At 46.0% G+C, this 15,442-nt stretch overlaps 1 protein-coding gene across 1 annotated transcript in view; it reads right to left on the reverse strand.

Moving 5' to 3' along the window:
* Positions 1-15,442, reverse strand: part of bicc1a (BicC family RNA binding protein 1a) — a 69,650-nt gene that overhangs the window by 22,910 nt on the left and 31,298 nt on the right. Inside the window, exons 4-6 of the mRNA XM_084948084.1 lie at positions 11,926-12,005; positions 10,710-10,868; positions 9,368-9,421 (exon numbers count right to left, since the gene is read on the reverse strand). Coding sequence (XP_084804210.1) covers positions 9,368-9,421; positions 10,710-10,868; positions 11,926-12,005 — 293 coding nt within the window. The remainder of the gene's footprint in view (positions 1-9,367; positions 9,422-10,709; positions 10,869-11,925; positions 12,006-15,442) is intronic.

Here is a 15,442-nt window from a genome sequence, read left to right on the forward strand (position 1 = left end):
TAGAAAAAAAAGAAAACGTCTGCAAGCAGCAAAATGCTACAGGGTAAAAAAAAAAACATTAAAGAAGAAATAAAATTCTTCATCATTTTATCATTATGGCTACACAAAAACGTCCAACTATGATTTAAAATTTAAAACATTAGTGGTCCATGGCCTGTTCACTCTCATACATTAATTCTCATACATCAAGTCACTGAATTAAACCACAGGACCAGCAACAGATATCAGTTCCTGTCATTTGTGTCACAGCCTTCATTCAAAGAAAATAGATGCTGACAAGAAGACTTTACTTTATGCATACACATGCTTATATATACAAGAGAGATAAATCACACAGGCACACCCTTATACAGAAAAACTGAAGGGAATGCACATATACACACTCATAAAGACAATGAACACACACTTATCCAAACACTGACTCTTGGGCAGAGCGCCACTATGGTTTTGGCTGCCAGTGAAGGGCAAGCAGCATGAATTGCTCTGACCAAAGAAATGCATCCCTGATCAGTCCCATATGCGCTTGGCCTTACATTTATATCACGTTTCAGCACTCGCTCTCCGAGGGTTCGAGAAATTTAGGTCAGCACTGAGGGAAATGCAAGGGAGGACAAGCAGACCAGCAGGAGTCGAGAACTGAATGAAGAATAGTCTGATTTTAACGGCGGAGCTGAGTTCAGCTTTTTTCAAAAAGGACAGCTTGGCAAATATGGGTTTCACATGTATTCAAACAGAAAGTGCTGTTCAAAGGCCTCACTTGTCCTGACATAAGGGTGAGGGATGAAGAAAAATGAAAATATCTTTGAGGTAACGCAACTAGCTAGACCTTTCATCACCTACCTGCCAGCTCCATCTCCAAAAGCCACATTAAATCCCCCAAGAATCCATCACCTCAACAACTGGCTTGTTACAGAGTCAAACAGATCTCCACCCAAGAAGGCATCAGAAGTACGGCAGACCTTGTAGGCCCACTGCGGTGTGTCTGAATGATTAAGGGACATGATTCTCCCTTAGCTGCATTGCTAATGCAGGAACAAACCAGCCACTTCTGGTTTTAGAAGACGACTGGGGAGGATGTGGTCTAATGCCCACCCAGAAGATAGTACTCTGTCTAACTAGCAACCATAACTGTAGGAGTTATGTAGGAGGACAAGAAACTGAGGTAAACTCTCTAACCTCATGCATTTTACTGTGGAATTTTTCAATTTCAACACAACTTAAAAAATAAAAAGTTCCCTTTCAGTCGATTCACTCGGTACAACACATAAGTATGGGATATCACGCCCTCGCGTGTCCTGGCTGAAGAAACCTTTAATCACGCCTTTAAGGCAGATGACGTGTGATGACACGCACACGGCCCCGCCTGCACATATAGCCACTGTCATCACAGTCATCCCTCAGTTCTTACGCTCTTCACCTCGCTGAGAACACCTCTGCTGAGTTGGGCTAGCTAGCTGCTGCTAGTTAGCTCCGTTGTCTGCCAACTTGAACTTAGCTTAACGGCCCCTGTTGGTGTTAGCCTCCACCGCGCAGTTGGTGTGTAGGCTGCCCGCGGAGCGCTAATTTCAAGTTTTCCCGTGCAGCGTTTTACTTTGCTCGCTTCGGTTTGGAGTACATTCCAAAACACAAAGCAGAAATCTTCTGTTCGCCCCTGTCCTCAGGGATGCGGTTTCTCTTTGCACGACAGCGACCAGCACGATGCCTGCCCTGTCTGCCTGGGGATCGTCCACGCTAGGAGAGCGTTGACGGAGCCCGAAGCCTGTGCGTTTTGTCGCCAGCTCCGGCGCTCGACCCTGGAAAGACGGGTGACGTTTGTGGAAAAAGTGCTGGGACGCTCGGCTGTCGCACGGCTTGACCCTCTCCTTTCCGAGTCTGGAGCCCCGGCTTCGTCCAAGTCCGAAGACGAGGATTTTCCGGTCGATGTCCCCGCAATTAGCTGGGCTGACCACATGGAATATGTTGACGGGTTAGCCGATGACGAGCCGGAACCATGCAGGAGCGCTGACGGGCTTCAGCCTGGGTTGAAGCCCGCCAGCACTCCCCAGGACGATGATGACGTGCTGGACATCGGCCTGGACATCCATGGTTTGTCGGAGGATGAGCAGGAGAGCTCATTGTCGGCCCAATGTACCGCCGCTGCTGCGCCGGTCGGCCACGGTGACACCTCTCTTTTCTCCCTGTTTCGCCGTGCTGCTAAAAAGCTGCAGGTGGACTGGCCCTCTCCTCCGCCAGCTCAGAAGCCGTCGCGGTTCGCGGGGTTTTTCCTCCCACCAGAGCCCGCAACGGCCAAAAACTGCCTTCCCATGTTCCCAGACTTTCTCTGCGAGCTAACAGCATCATGGGACAAACCTCTGTCTACCCGCGTCACTGTGCCCGGCTATGGACAGTACATGGAATTGGACAGCGCCGAGGGGGCTGGCTTAGCTAACCCACCCCCTATGGAGCCGTCTCTGGCTGCTTATCTGGCCCCGTCCCATAACCATGGTGTCGGCGGCCCCGCAACTCTGCCGTCCAAGCACTGCAGATTCTCTGCTTCGCAGCTGGAGAAGATTTATAGAGCTCAGGCCGGCACTGCTCGTGCCATGAGCTCTGTCACCATGCTCCAGACGTACCAGGCAATGTGCCTGGCGGAGCTCGGATCGCTGGTTCCTGATGACAGCCCACTGGCACCTCTTCTTAACGAGGTCAGAGTCGCCACAGATTACATCCTCTGTGCGTCTCTCTGTGCAGCGCTCTCCCTGGGCAGAGGGATGGCTTCGACAGTAGTGGCGCAGAGGCACCTGTGGCTGACCCTCTCTGACGTCCCGGATAGGGACAGGGCTGTATATCTGGATGCACCAGTGTCTGCGGCTGGGTTATTCGGACATTCACTTGAAGCCATTCAGGCTAGATTCGATCTGAGGAAGAAGCAGACGGAAGCTCTGCGCGACATCATCCTCAGACGTCAGCCCAAGCCCGCAGCTAGCTCTCACAGGCCCGCCGCTCCTCTGCCGACTGGCAAGAGACCGGCGCCCACTGCTGAAGTGGGTGTGCCGCCAGCGAGAGCACATCCTCCGGCCCGAGCTCCACGCCAGTCGGCCTGGAGCAAAGGCCCACCCTCGGGCCCCCGGCGGGACCCGACGCCCAGGAGGAAGAAGCCTCAGCCCTCTTAGCTGTGGTTTCGAGTGGAGAGGGGGTCCAGCAGCAGGGAGACGCTGTTTTTACCCCTCTGTTGCCGCACAAGAGGTGCCGCTTAAGTTCTGTTCAGGTTGTCAGCCCCAGAAGGCGCTGCACTTTCCTAACACTGTCTCCCAAGCACAAAACCCCTGCACACAAAATGCCTCAGGTAACTCCCTGTTCAGGTGTGTTAAATGTTCAGGTGACCACATCGAGTGTTCCCGCTGTTTTTCATTGTTGTGCCCCAGAAAAGGTGCCTCCAACAAAATGTATAAATGTACATGTTTCCATGTTACAATCAATAAAGAGTGTTGTTTATTCTCAAACAATCAAATGCCCACCTGCAGGCAGAATAAGCCAGGTCAGGCAGGTGATGCAGTCCCCCGCAGACACACTGGGGGGCGACAACGCCCCGTCGACGGTGCTGCAGGTCAGCCGGCTGGCTGCTCACTTCCCTCAGTGGCGCGCTTGCGCCCCCTCTCCGTGGGTGCTGCGAACCGTTGCCATGGGTTACCGGTTGCAGTTCCGGGTCAAGCCGCCTCGTTTCCAAAGAGTCGTAAACACGACTGTCAACACCGAGGCGGCCATGATACTCAGAGAGGAAATACAGGCGCTATTGCAGAAAAGAGCAATACGAGTGGTCCCCGCTTCGGAGACAGACAAAGGTTGGTACAGCCGTTATTTTGTTGTTCCGAAAAAAGGGGGAGGGCTTCGTCCCATCCTCGACCTGCGAGTCTTGAACACGTATCTACGAACGTACAGGTTCAAGATGCTAACACTCAGACAGCTCTTGAATGCGGTCGGCCCGGGAGATTGGTTTGCAACAATCGATCTAACAGATGCTTATTTTCATGTGGTTATACACCCGAAACACAGGCAGTTTCTGAGGTTTGCATTCGAGGGCGTAGCCTACGAATACCTAGTGCTGCCGTTCGGGCTGTCGCTCGCTCCTCGCACCTTTACGAAATGTGCCGAGGCAGCGCTAGCGCCCCTCAGAGAGAGAGGACTCCGCATCTTAGCCTACCTAGACGACTGGGCTCTCGTAGCTTGCTCCAGAGAGCAGGTGGAGACACAGCTGTCGCTGGTTCTGTCACACATTCAGACACTGGGGTTCTCTGTGAACTTTCAAAAGAGCTCGCTAATCCCGAGTCAGCAGATTACTTTTCTCGGTTTGGAAATATGCTCGCTTTCCAGCCGCGCACAGAGTGGCCGCGTTTCATCGCTGCCTCGCTCAGTTTCAGTTGGGACGCAGACTGCGTTTCCAGACGATATTAAGCTTGTTGGGCATGATGGCATCTATGATCGCCGTAGTGCCACTTGGACTGTTAAAAATGAGAGCGTTTCAACGCTGGACTCTCTCTCTCCGTTTGTGTGCATCGCGTCACCTCCGGAGGAGGCTGCCGGTAACCGCGTCTTGCATGCTAGCTCTCAGTCCTTGGAGGGAGCCCGGGCTGCTCCTGTCTCGCTCTCTGCTGTTATGGTGCAGTGTTCATTTTCTGTCTCTAAGAGCCACCCATGTCCCGGGCCACCTGAACCTGGGGCCGGACCTTCTCTCCAGGGGGGGTCCTCTGGTGAGAGAATGGAGGTTACACCCTTTAATAGTGGCTCAGATTTGGGACCTATTTGGCAAGGCGCAAATAGATCTTTTTGCTTCCAGGGTAAATACTCACTGCCCCCTGTTCTTCTCCATAATCGACCACGATGCACCCTTGGGCTTGGACGCGCTAGCGCACCAATGGCCAGACGTGCTCCTGTATGCATTTCCCCCAGTGGAAATGATATCTCCAGTTCTAGAGAGAGTGCGTCGGCATTCCCCCTCTCTCTAATTCTAGTGGCCCCTTGGTGGCCCACAAGGTCATGGTATGCAGAGATAATCAGCCTGCTAGCAGCGAGTCCTTGGCAGCTTCCTCTCCGCAGGGATCTCCTCTCTCAGGCGGGAGGAGAAGTGTTTCATCCGCGCCCAGATCTGTGGCGCCTTCATGCTTACCTGCTGAGAGGTTAAACTTGATTGCTAAGGGTTTGCCACCTAGTGTGATAGTGACAATTCAGAGCGCTAGGGCCTCATCTACTAGAGGCTTGTACGCTTACGAATGGCGAGCCTTCGAGCAATGGTGCCAGGACCGCCACACTCTCCCATTTCAGTGCTCTATTGTGGATGTTTTGACATTCCTGCAGGAGCTGCTGGATAAGGGCCTTTCATTTTCGACAATTAAGGTTTATTTAGCAGCTATATCTGCTTGTCATATTGGCTTTGACGGGGTGACACTAGGTGCACATCCCCTCGCCATACGTTTTCTGAAAGGAGTTTGCCGGCTGAGGCCCGTGCTTAAGTCCAGTGTCCCTGCTTGGGACTTGTCTTTGGTGCTGGAGGCCCTTTGTAGCCCCCCGTTTGAACCCATTGAGTCTGTGGATATGAAATTTCTTTCATATAAGACTGCATTACTTCTCGCTTTGGCTTCGGCAAAGCGAGTGGGTGACCTTCATGCGCTCTCTGTGCATCCCTCCTGCACACAGTTCTCTTCTGATGGCCACAAGGTCGTATTGCGTCCAAATGCTGCCTATTTTCCCAAGATCATGCCTGCATCTTCTAGCTCAATGGAGTTTGAGTTGCTGAGCTTTTGCTCCCCTCCTTTTGCATCTGAGGAGCAGAGGAGGATGCATTCTCTTTGTCCAGTGCGTGTGCTACGCACCTACATTGAGCGCACTCAGAATGTGCGTTTATGTGACCAGCTGTTTGTCTGCTTCGCTAATCCGAATAGAGGTAGAGCTCTGTCCAAACGGAGGCTGTCCCACTGGATTATAGAAGCTATCTCACTGGCATACGGCACCGGTGGTCTTGCTTTGCCCCACGGGGTGAGAGCTCATTCCACCAGGGGGATGGCAACCTCAAGGGGTGCCTGTAGCTGATATTTGTGCGGCAGCTAGTTTGGCATCAACGCACACTTTTGTGCGGTTTTATCGGTTGGACGTTACAGCCCCTTCGGTGGCTCATGCTGTCCTTTCTGCTGGGTCTACCACTCACTAAGGATGTGGTGGTCCGATTCCGGTTCGGTGGCTGCTCTGTGGGGCGTGTATATATGTCCCATACTTATGTGTTGTACCGAGTGAATCGACTGAAAGGGAACGAATAGTTATGTGTATAACTTCTGTTCCCTGAAGGAGAGGAACGAGGTACAACACAAGGTGGCCCCACTGAGCAGTTTGGCTCGGTGAAGAGCGGCTATCGAACTGAGGGATGACTGTGATGACAGCGGCTATATGTGCAGGTGGGGCCGTGCGCGTGTCATCACACGTCATCTGCCTTAAAGGCGTGATTAAAGGTTTCTTCAGCCAGGACACGCGAGGGCGTGATATCCCATACTTATGTGTTGTACCTCGTTCCTCTCCTTCAGGGAACAGAAGTTATAGACATAACTATTCGATTCGAAATAACCGTCGAGTCCGCTTTTTTTCCCCCTCCCTCAAGATCGATGCCACTCGGCATGCACTGGATGATGAGGGTGAGCCCAGAAATGCATCTTAGGTTATCTTAACAATTAACTTTTAAGAAATTAGACAAGCTCTGGCACTTAGTGGGCTTTAGAAAACGTGGAGGACAGTTTTCCTTTATATTTTAACAGATCCAGGGTGATGAATTACGTGCTGGCTTCACACCAAATGTAGGGGGAAAAAAAAAAAAAAGATTAGCCCTTCAATAATCAGTCTGAGTGTGTTTACACACCTGGCTTGTTTTGCCTGGACCTTCTGACTTTTGAGTTTAATCCAAACCAGAATTACTGATGTGAAACTGAAAAGATAAACACTGGCGCAACAAAAATACTTGATACCAGAAAAACTTAATCATGGTTCTTTTTTCCCCCCCTTTTTCCCCTCTCTACTGTGATTTTTTTTTTTTTAATATTGATCCAACTTTCTGACCAAGTGAAAGAAGTATAGCAGACTGTCAGAGCTGGAAATGGAAAAATGAGCCACAGAGCACCGGGGAGGAGATTATGAAAATATAAACAATATAAAAAGTCAAATGGCTAAAACTAAACTAAATGTAGACACTTCGAGATATTTTCAGAGGGGATAAGAGAGGCGGGACAGGGCGAGGTGTTGAGAGGGGTAAAAATCCACCTCAAGATAAAGTAACTACAGTAGCAGTTTAACACATTATAAAAGATGTCAACAAAACTAAATCAAGCCATTGATTTGTCTCCAGGCAAACAGGGATACAGCTTCTGATGGCACGTCCAAGGCTTTGTATAAATATTCTGTTTGGTGAGATGCAATCCAAGTCGGTGATGACTACAGGACGCAGGTATACCACGTAAACATCTAAAGTACGTTGACATTTTCAGTGTGAAGCTAACGCTGACCAGATGAAATGTATACAATGTTCAGGCTTTCAGTTGTGAAAGCTTCCAGCTGCAAAGGTTTACTCACACTAGGCGATCTGTACTGTGCCCGTCTGTTTGAGTAGCGTGACTGCTCTGCCACGGTGCGGTCAAGCGAACCGTGCCCTAATCTGCTTTAAGAAGTGGGCGCATGTAGTCTGATCGCTAATCATGCCCGAGCACAAACTATAACACTCCTTCATCGACAGCTGCCTTAAACTGGATGTCAAATTTATAACACTGTTGACAGCACATACAATTTTTTGGCTATTCCAGGACTAGGTAAGTATCAAGGTTTCCACTGAACGAAACCAAGCTGACAGACAGGAGAGGAAACTCTTATTATTCAGCTCACTTGTCCGCTGACTGCGTCTTCTCTCGAGGACACAAAAATCTTTGTGGTTCTTTGCAGCTTATAAACGTCTTTGTACAACACTGGTATGGTTCGGTTTGATTATTCTTTTCCCCTCATCCATAGCAAAGAAAGCAGATGATCTGGGATTTGATTTGTTGCTTATGAAAACACCCATTAAACATGGAGAGATATGGGTACATGCATGCAGACATTTGCCAGTATGCACTGCAACAACATCCAGCGTGACCTTGTCTTCCTGTCTTTTCCCTCCAGCACACACTCACTCCGTCTTTCTCAAAAGCACACATCGCCATGTTAGTTTTGGTCAGTTCATAGCGGAGGAATGTGCTCACTTTAGACAACTGCTGTGGTGTTGAAATACAGTAAAAGTCTAAAGATGTAGTAGGTCACACAAGCACACGAGGTCTTTTTGCTCTCAGAGATGAAGCTGAAGGTTGGGCTTCCCGTCAGAATGAAACTGAAGATGGAAAAAAATGCTAGAAAATGGGTTTGAGATAGACTTGCCAGAGGGAGTGTTGCTCATGCTTTTATTTTACAATTGTTCTTGGGAAGTGGACTGGGAATAAGTAGGGAATGGTGCTTGTGGCTTAGACGAAGTGTCGAAACTATGCCTGGGCCACATATTTACCTACTGTAAAGGTTGGAGCTTTTCCACTGAAGAATTAGGTGAGCGACTTGACTCGACTGTCCTAATTTTGACATTTTCTTGAGCATGGTTATGATTGACACATTTTCAAATGTTCTTTAGAATATTCTTAAAAATCTAGTTTATGTGACTATTTCTTGTCTTAAACTTTTGTCCTTAATTGTTTTAACTTCATGTCAAGTAATTATCGAATAGTACTGGACATACTGGTGCTGGTAAGCACAGTATTTCAGATGACACAAGCTGGAGAGACCAAGTTGACCAGAGGAACAAGACATGGACACTTGGATACTGCAGTCCAGCTGAAATTTTGCCAGGTCAAATGTACTCAGGTGGAGCAGCCAAAGGCAAAGAGAAAACAGGAAATGGCGTAGGTGGAGGTAAATTTAGGGCAATACTTGTTATACATCGTTTCAAACACACACTCACAGTTGCTGTTACTTAGTACAGCTGAGCAAAATCCTTCATTCTCACCTTTTTTTTTTTACATCATGAGAAATCAACATTTCCCAATCAACAACTCAATCCTACCGTCAAGTGGGATGGATTAGGTAGCCTTGTGATTTTCTGTTAAAAACAGTCCAATCTGGCTGAACTCTGCACTACAAAATAACACTGAAATCTATTCTTAAAGAAACTGGTCAGCACTAAAATCAGCGGCAACTTTCAGAAATGTAAACTGAGCACAGTCGGTCTGCTCCACGGAGGTTAAAAGTGCAAATTTAACAGTCTGCAGGGAATGTGCCTTTGATACTCAAAATTATGGGTGGAGTATCCCTCAAAGACAAACGTGGCTGAATTCCAACTTACCCTTATTTTTACTCGAGCTGCCTCCACCCCGCCTGGCTGCCCTGCGATGGACACCTGTTCATAATAAAAAGTAAATGATGTAAATCAGTCATCCAGTTCCCCCGCACTCCAAGATAAATACAACACTAAGGTACTTTGCATATGGTTTCATGTAATTGTGACATCTTTGCAGGCAATGTTTTGAACCGTGTCATGAATCTGCTCGACTCAATGATGCAATTCACTGTGAATGTAAAAACAACCCTGCAAATTTAACCAAGTAATTTTTAAGCATAACCACCAAAAAGAGAGGCCAGATGAACTAAATTTAAAGACTAATGAAAAGGGTGATAAATGATCTCATTAGCTTTTTCTGTTCTGATCCTCGTTCCTCACTCTAAAGACGACTCAGCAGCGCTATCCATGAAAGACCTTAAGCACGGTACACAGCTACAGTGCCAAAACAAATATAAAGTTTAAGTGTTGCTGTCAAAAAAAGAAAATTAAATCAACACAAAGCAGGTCACTTTAATTCACCTCTGCTACATGAAGAAAATCTTCAAATATACACTTGCACTGTAGATTTTAACATAAAAAAAGCTTTGCTTAAGTGTGATTCAACAATATCCTGAAGCTCATCAGCTTTACTGAGAATCAAAAGTAGCCCCTTCATTGAGTTTCACAGTAATGTACTGTGTGCTCATCAATAAAACTGTACTGTCAATATGCCTGCCCTCTCAAAGGCTCTGATGCAGACTGAAAGCTTTTGATACCAGAGAACAGACACAGCTTAAAAGGCCTAAAAGGAGAGTGTTGCTGCTTATCAGCCCATACTTGCATCATCAGACTGGAGGGGATTGAGCAATGCACAAAATACAGAGTTCTGAGGGGAGTAGCTTAACCATCTACATCTGCAATAAGTGCAAACTGTTTTATGCAAAGCCCACAGAGAAACCGTAAGAATAAGGTGAGTAGACCTTTGAAAATAAAGAACTTGCCAGTTCTTTCATACACAGGTGTAGAGCAGATATCTAATGCTTGGACCTCTCCTCAACTCCTCTTACTATACTTTAATGGTAATTACAGCAGGATCCTAGTGCTATTCTAGTGAGGCCAGTCAAAACATGCTGGCTTCCTCTGAGCTGGCCAATCAAAACACCCGAGTGAACCAACTCTCTGCAACCTGTCCAGACTGAGACCCCGTGACAGCTAGTAAATGGATTGAAGGGCTGCATACACGGATCAAAGAGTTATTTAGAACCTGAAACCTAAGAAAATCAGTTTTTAAGGGATGATGGTAGGAAACACTCTGGGCAGCAGAATGCAGTGCAGTGATCCAAGACATTAAAGAAAAGGTTCAAACCTGGTTGCTTTTCTCTGCCTGGTTGTTCCTGTTAGAGTCTGGGAAATGGATGTGACACCCCGTCTCCTCCATCACCCTCTTGATGTTGTTGCCTCCTTTGCCAATAACGTGTGAATGCTCTGTGTGGGAAACATCCATCTTCAGAGTCACCCTGTTACTCTAATGAGAAGAAAGAGCGATAGGGGTTGAGAAGATGACTGATAACCCTTGAAAAATATCAGTGAGGTGAGAAAAGTACAGAACATTGTACATAAACTAAAGGAAAAAAGCAAAACAAAACTGCATTTACAGCATTGCACTAATAAAGATATTTCTAGTAAATACACCCATCCGGCCCATGGGTAAAGCAACCATCTGGTACATACTGTGGAGTTTATAGTCTCCCCGAGCTACAACTGTGTGTTCAACAAAAAACCAACAAGCTAATAGACCTCTCGCTTTTTTGGTGATATTTTAATTTCTTTTAGTTGTATTTATAGATTGCCAATTACCAGCAATATTCGAGGCATTTTAAGACACTGTAAAGTAAATACCTTACAATATTAAACAACAAAGAAGTCCAAGATTCCCTGATTCCCCTGCTATTTCTCTGATTGTAAATCCTGGTTCACTGAAAGGCCTGTTGAACATGTGTCCCCCTTTACGCCATCTAAACAGTCACAAAGTCATTATTTTTACAGTTTTCCACTCTTTGAAAAACACACTCACATGCTGCACTCATTTAGAACAGAATCAAAGCAACAAAATAGGCTGTTTATAAAAAAAAAATGAATAAAGCAAATAAAAATTATGAAATAATTCTGTGTATTCCAGGGGGGAAAAAAAAGGCCTTTTCGTGACAAAACCATATAAAATGCTATAAACGATGCCAGTTGGGTGCAGCTCTTCCGTGTGGGTTGCTGTACAAAGTGCACAAGCGACTTCTTGCCCCTAGGGTGTGCTAGAGCCCAGTCACCCAACTATGTGAATTCTTTTGTTGTCATGGCAACGAAGCCTGCACACACTGCAAAACTGAGAAACTCAAGACTTGGGTGTTGGGATTGATTAGTGGAAAGTTGATTGCTGTCACTTGGTCAGTGGGAGAGTTCAGGTGAAATAAACCTGATAACAGATGAGTGAGAAACACCTTCAGCAGGAAACAGAAGACTAGGAGAGAGCTGCCTGTTTACACACAAAGGAAGTTTTGTAATCACTGTGATGAAGGTGTTTTCTTTACCTTTGTATCGAGGACAGACATTATTCGGTCTTTGGCTTCCCTTACATTCTCCCTCTTCCCGCACACCTTGATGTGTGGATCTGGCAAGGAAAGAAGAGACAGGCAGACGTTAAAAACGAGGCGGACGGCATGTGTTTAACGTCTGTAGAAGTATGCTATGTGCGTGCGTGACTTGGTGCTGACAAAGAGCAGAGGCAGAATGCGACAAGTTCAATCCAAATATGACACAAAAAGTCTCCACTTGTCAACAAATTACAGTGCGTCAGACAAAAGCTGTGTGACAGTAATTGCCGCTTTTATATCTGCCGAGTCTCATTTTTATTGGCAAGCAAATGCCATGTGGTGATTGGGGAAGAGGAGCACCTCTGGAATTACATTCAGGCAATCTCAAGAAACTATGAGCTGTTAAAAACAAAAAAACAAAATCTTGAGCTGCAATTTTGCCTAAATAGAAGACAGACACCCTCACCTTCTCTTTTCTGAACCTCATTCTGTCAACCTCCTTCAACTTCTTTCTTAAATACTGTTAAAGATCGCTGACTGTATTCTGGTGTTTATTAGCAGTCACTCCAAGACCCAGTGGTGTTTACCCAAATGCAAACCAGTGATAAACGCACCACTTTGAAGCATTTAAAATTTCTGAGTAAATACACTCAGCAACCACAAAAAGATCGCGCAAGAAATGTCCAAGCAGTGAATAAACTGTGCCTCCTCAGCTTCTCAGCACAAACACTGCATAGCTAAACTTTTCACAGCTAATGGTTTTGTCTGTGTAGCATTGGGTAAGAATACATCTGGCACTGCTGCATGCAGGACCCCTGGAGAATGCAAACGCAAAAACACAAATACGTGCGTGTGTGTTCGCGTGCACACATTCATGTACTACACGTCCACGGTCCATCGCCCACGTGTTAACTGTACCGAGCAGCAGGAAGTCCACAAAGCCCCCTTCCAGGAACACTCCTAACCATGCACACACAAACACAGGATCACAGATGTACAGTGTAGTCCTCAGACAGGACTCGTTGAAGCAGATTTATTGTTACAAAGTCACCGGGACCTTAGAGAAACTCGTGCTAGCGTGTTTAGTCTTCCAAGGAGCTTAGGAGTGAAAAGTCCTGCATGGGTCAAATATGAGAAGCATAGAAAAGAAAACAGTCAGGGTAGTTTCTTTTTTGTATTTACAAAGGAAGCAAATGTTATTAGTTTGATATGCATCAACAAACAAGCACAGATCTTGTTAAGAGTGCCAAAAGGGTCGGACAACCTCAAGACTCCAAAAGATGCTGCATCACAGGAGGGAGGAACAACAGCTCATAGACTGTTTGAGGGTTAAGAACTCACAAAAAAAAAAAAAGAAAAAGAAAAAAAAAGCTGAAGTCAGACAGGAAAACAAAACAGAGAAAAAAACAAGCACAAAGAGTGGTCAGAGATCTATCACAACCTCAGCACCGTTCCAGGGAATTTTCCCATCATTCAGCTGTTGTGAACAACAGAAATCACTCAACTTCCTCCTGTAACCGTTAGAGGGAGTATGGCCCTTTCAGTGTCCCCACTCCAACCTGCACAGCACATCTGGCAAACATTAGCCAGCCTAAATGAGTGCCGCAGTCGTGATGCAGAACACCCCCGCATTTTTGAAGTGGTGTGTGCTCTGTGCTTTTTCTCCACCCCCCCATTTTGTATTTGATGAATGATTGTTGAATATATATGTATTAAAAAAAAAAAGAACACCTTAAGTCCTAATTTGGCACGCACAACACCTATGAAAACAAACAAAAACAAGAGTAGACCTGTAGCTGTGAAAGGTGAATGTTTTCAGTCACACAGATTTTTACAGAGTTCCACTTGACAGAGAAGAAACCTTTTGACCCAGAGCTCTGGCCTGGCAAAGCTGAAGCATTTTTCCAGCGAAGGACTGCATTAGAAAATACCACACAAATGAAGAGAATTAAAATCCTGTTGGCTTAGCGTTCCTCATTCAAAACATCTGCGGAAACAGTGAAACACAACTGGCAACTGGAAGTAGCTTTAAAACAATTATCCGTAATGGAAAAAAAACAAAAAAAATGAGACTTTCTGAGACGCCAATATACCAACACTGACCACTCCGGTGTCCTTAAATTGCTACACGTACATGTCTTGCGCATGAGCGATATGGCTCCTCATTATGATAAACTAGGTGCTGATGACGGCTTGTCCCAGAGGCTACCAACTTGCCTTATCGCACCTATGCAGGCGGTAGAGATGGCTAGCTGCAGGTGATGAATGAAACAGCAGAGCTGGCATTTTGATGAAGTGCGGCTCGGCATACGCAGAGGTTACAAAACATACAGATCCCCTCACATCTGCTGCTATCCCACCGAGTGTAATCAATTCCAGACTGCACATGAAAATTCCAGGGAAACAAGGAAAGCTAATGCTATTAAAGAGTGTGATTTTAGATAAAAATAACGGAACATAATCTGCTCCGTCATCTTCTGTCAAGAGCAGAGCAGGTGAGTTTTGTGTTGGACTAATTTTGTGTTCAATAGAAGGTGGATAAACATCTGTGTTTCTTCGTTTCCTGAAGTTTACAGAATGGCTGATGTGGTAAGTGAAATGAACTCTATTTTGCTGTGTTGTCCCTTCCTCTTCCCTCAATTCCAGGATCCAGGTGGTTAAAGCAGATGGGCAGTTTCAACCCCCCCAAAAAAATGCATAAGATAACCAAGTGATTATATAACACTCTTACCCTCTGCTGCTTTCGGTTTACGCAACACCGGGGGAAAATCTAACATGCGCCAAAAACTTACATTTTTTTTTGTACACATCATCATTCCCAGGTGCCGTCAAAGGCAGGTTTTCTGAATGAACTAATACTTGGGGTGAATGGATGGTTGTGTGCGAATGAACTGCGTAGAACCTACAGCTGATTAAACAGCCAGAGGGAAAAGTGTTTAATATTCTGATGTGTTTGCGTCAACTTTTTATCCGTAAAGAATGAGTGAGGAAGTTACATAATGTCACTGGATTACACATCTGGCTTGAAGATGCGCATTGTTTTCCTCAGGAGAACTGCCAAAGTGGGCATCGCTACACCAACTCCTCGCCCTCCCCTCTCCTCAAACCTGGCCTCACTCCCTCCCGGAAGAGCTTTAAATAACCGTGACAATGTTTTATTGGTAACAGAGCGCTGGAACAACTTTGGCAATAAATGCGTGGGCAACCAACTCCCACCCCTCCACCTCTGCAGCAAAAATCTGAAAAAAATTCCTCCATGAAGATGAGGTTACTGCCTTGCGAGGGACAGAAAACATGCAATGCTTTCATCTTTTCAATTAAATTTTTAATAACCAATGCTAGTGCAATCTTGAAATACTCCCCTTTTTGTCCATCCGACCCCACCGAGTTTGCAAAGAACATTTTTCTGGTTACAACAAACTGACTTATAACCATTAACCTTTTTTTTTAAATTTGTTTTTTCAGATGGAAAACCAAAACAAAGTTAACATATAGAGCTCGTCATATCCATACA

Source organism: Perissodus microlepis, chromosome 13 (assembly GCF_051167445.1).
Source record: "Perissodus microlepis isolate ML-2025 ecotype Zambia chromosome 13, ASM5116744v1, whole genome shotgun sequence".
Lineage (NCBI taxonomy): Eukaryota > Metazoa > Chordata > Actinopteri > Cichliformes > Cichlidae > Perissodus > Perissodus microlepis.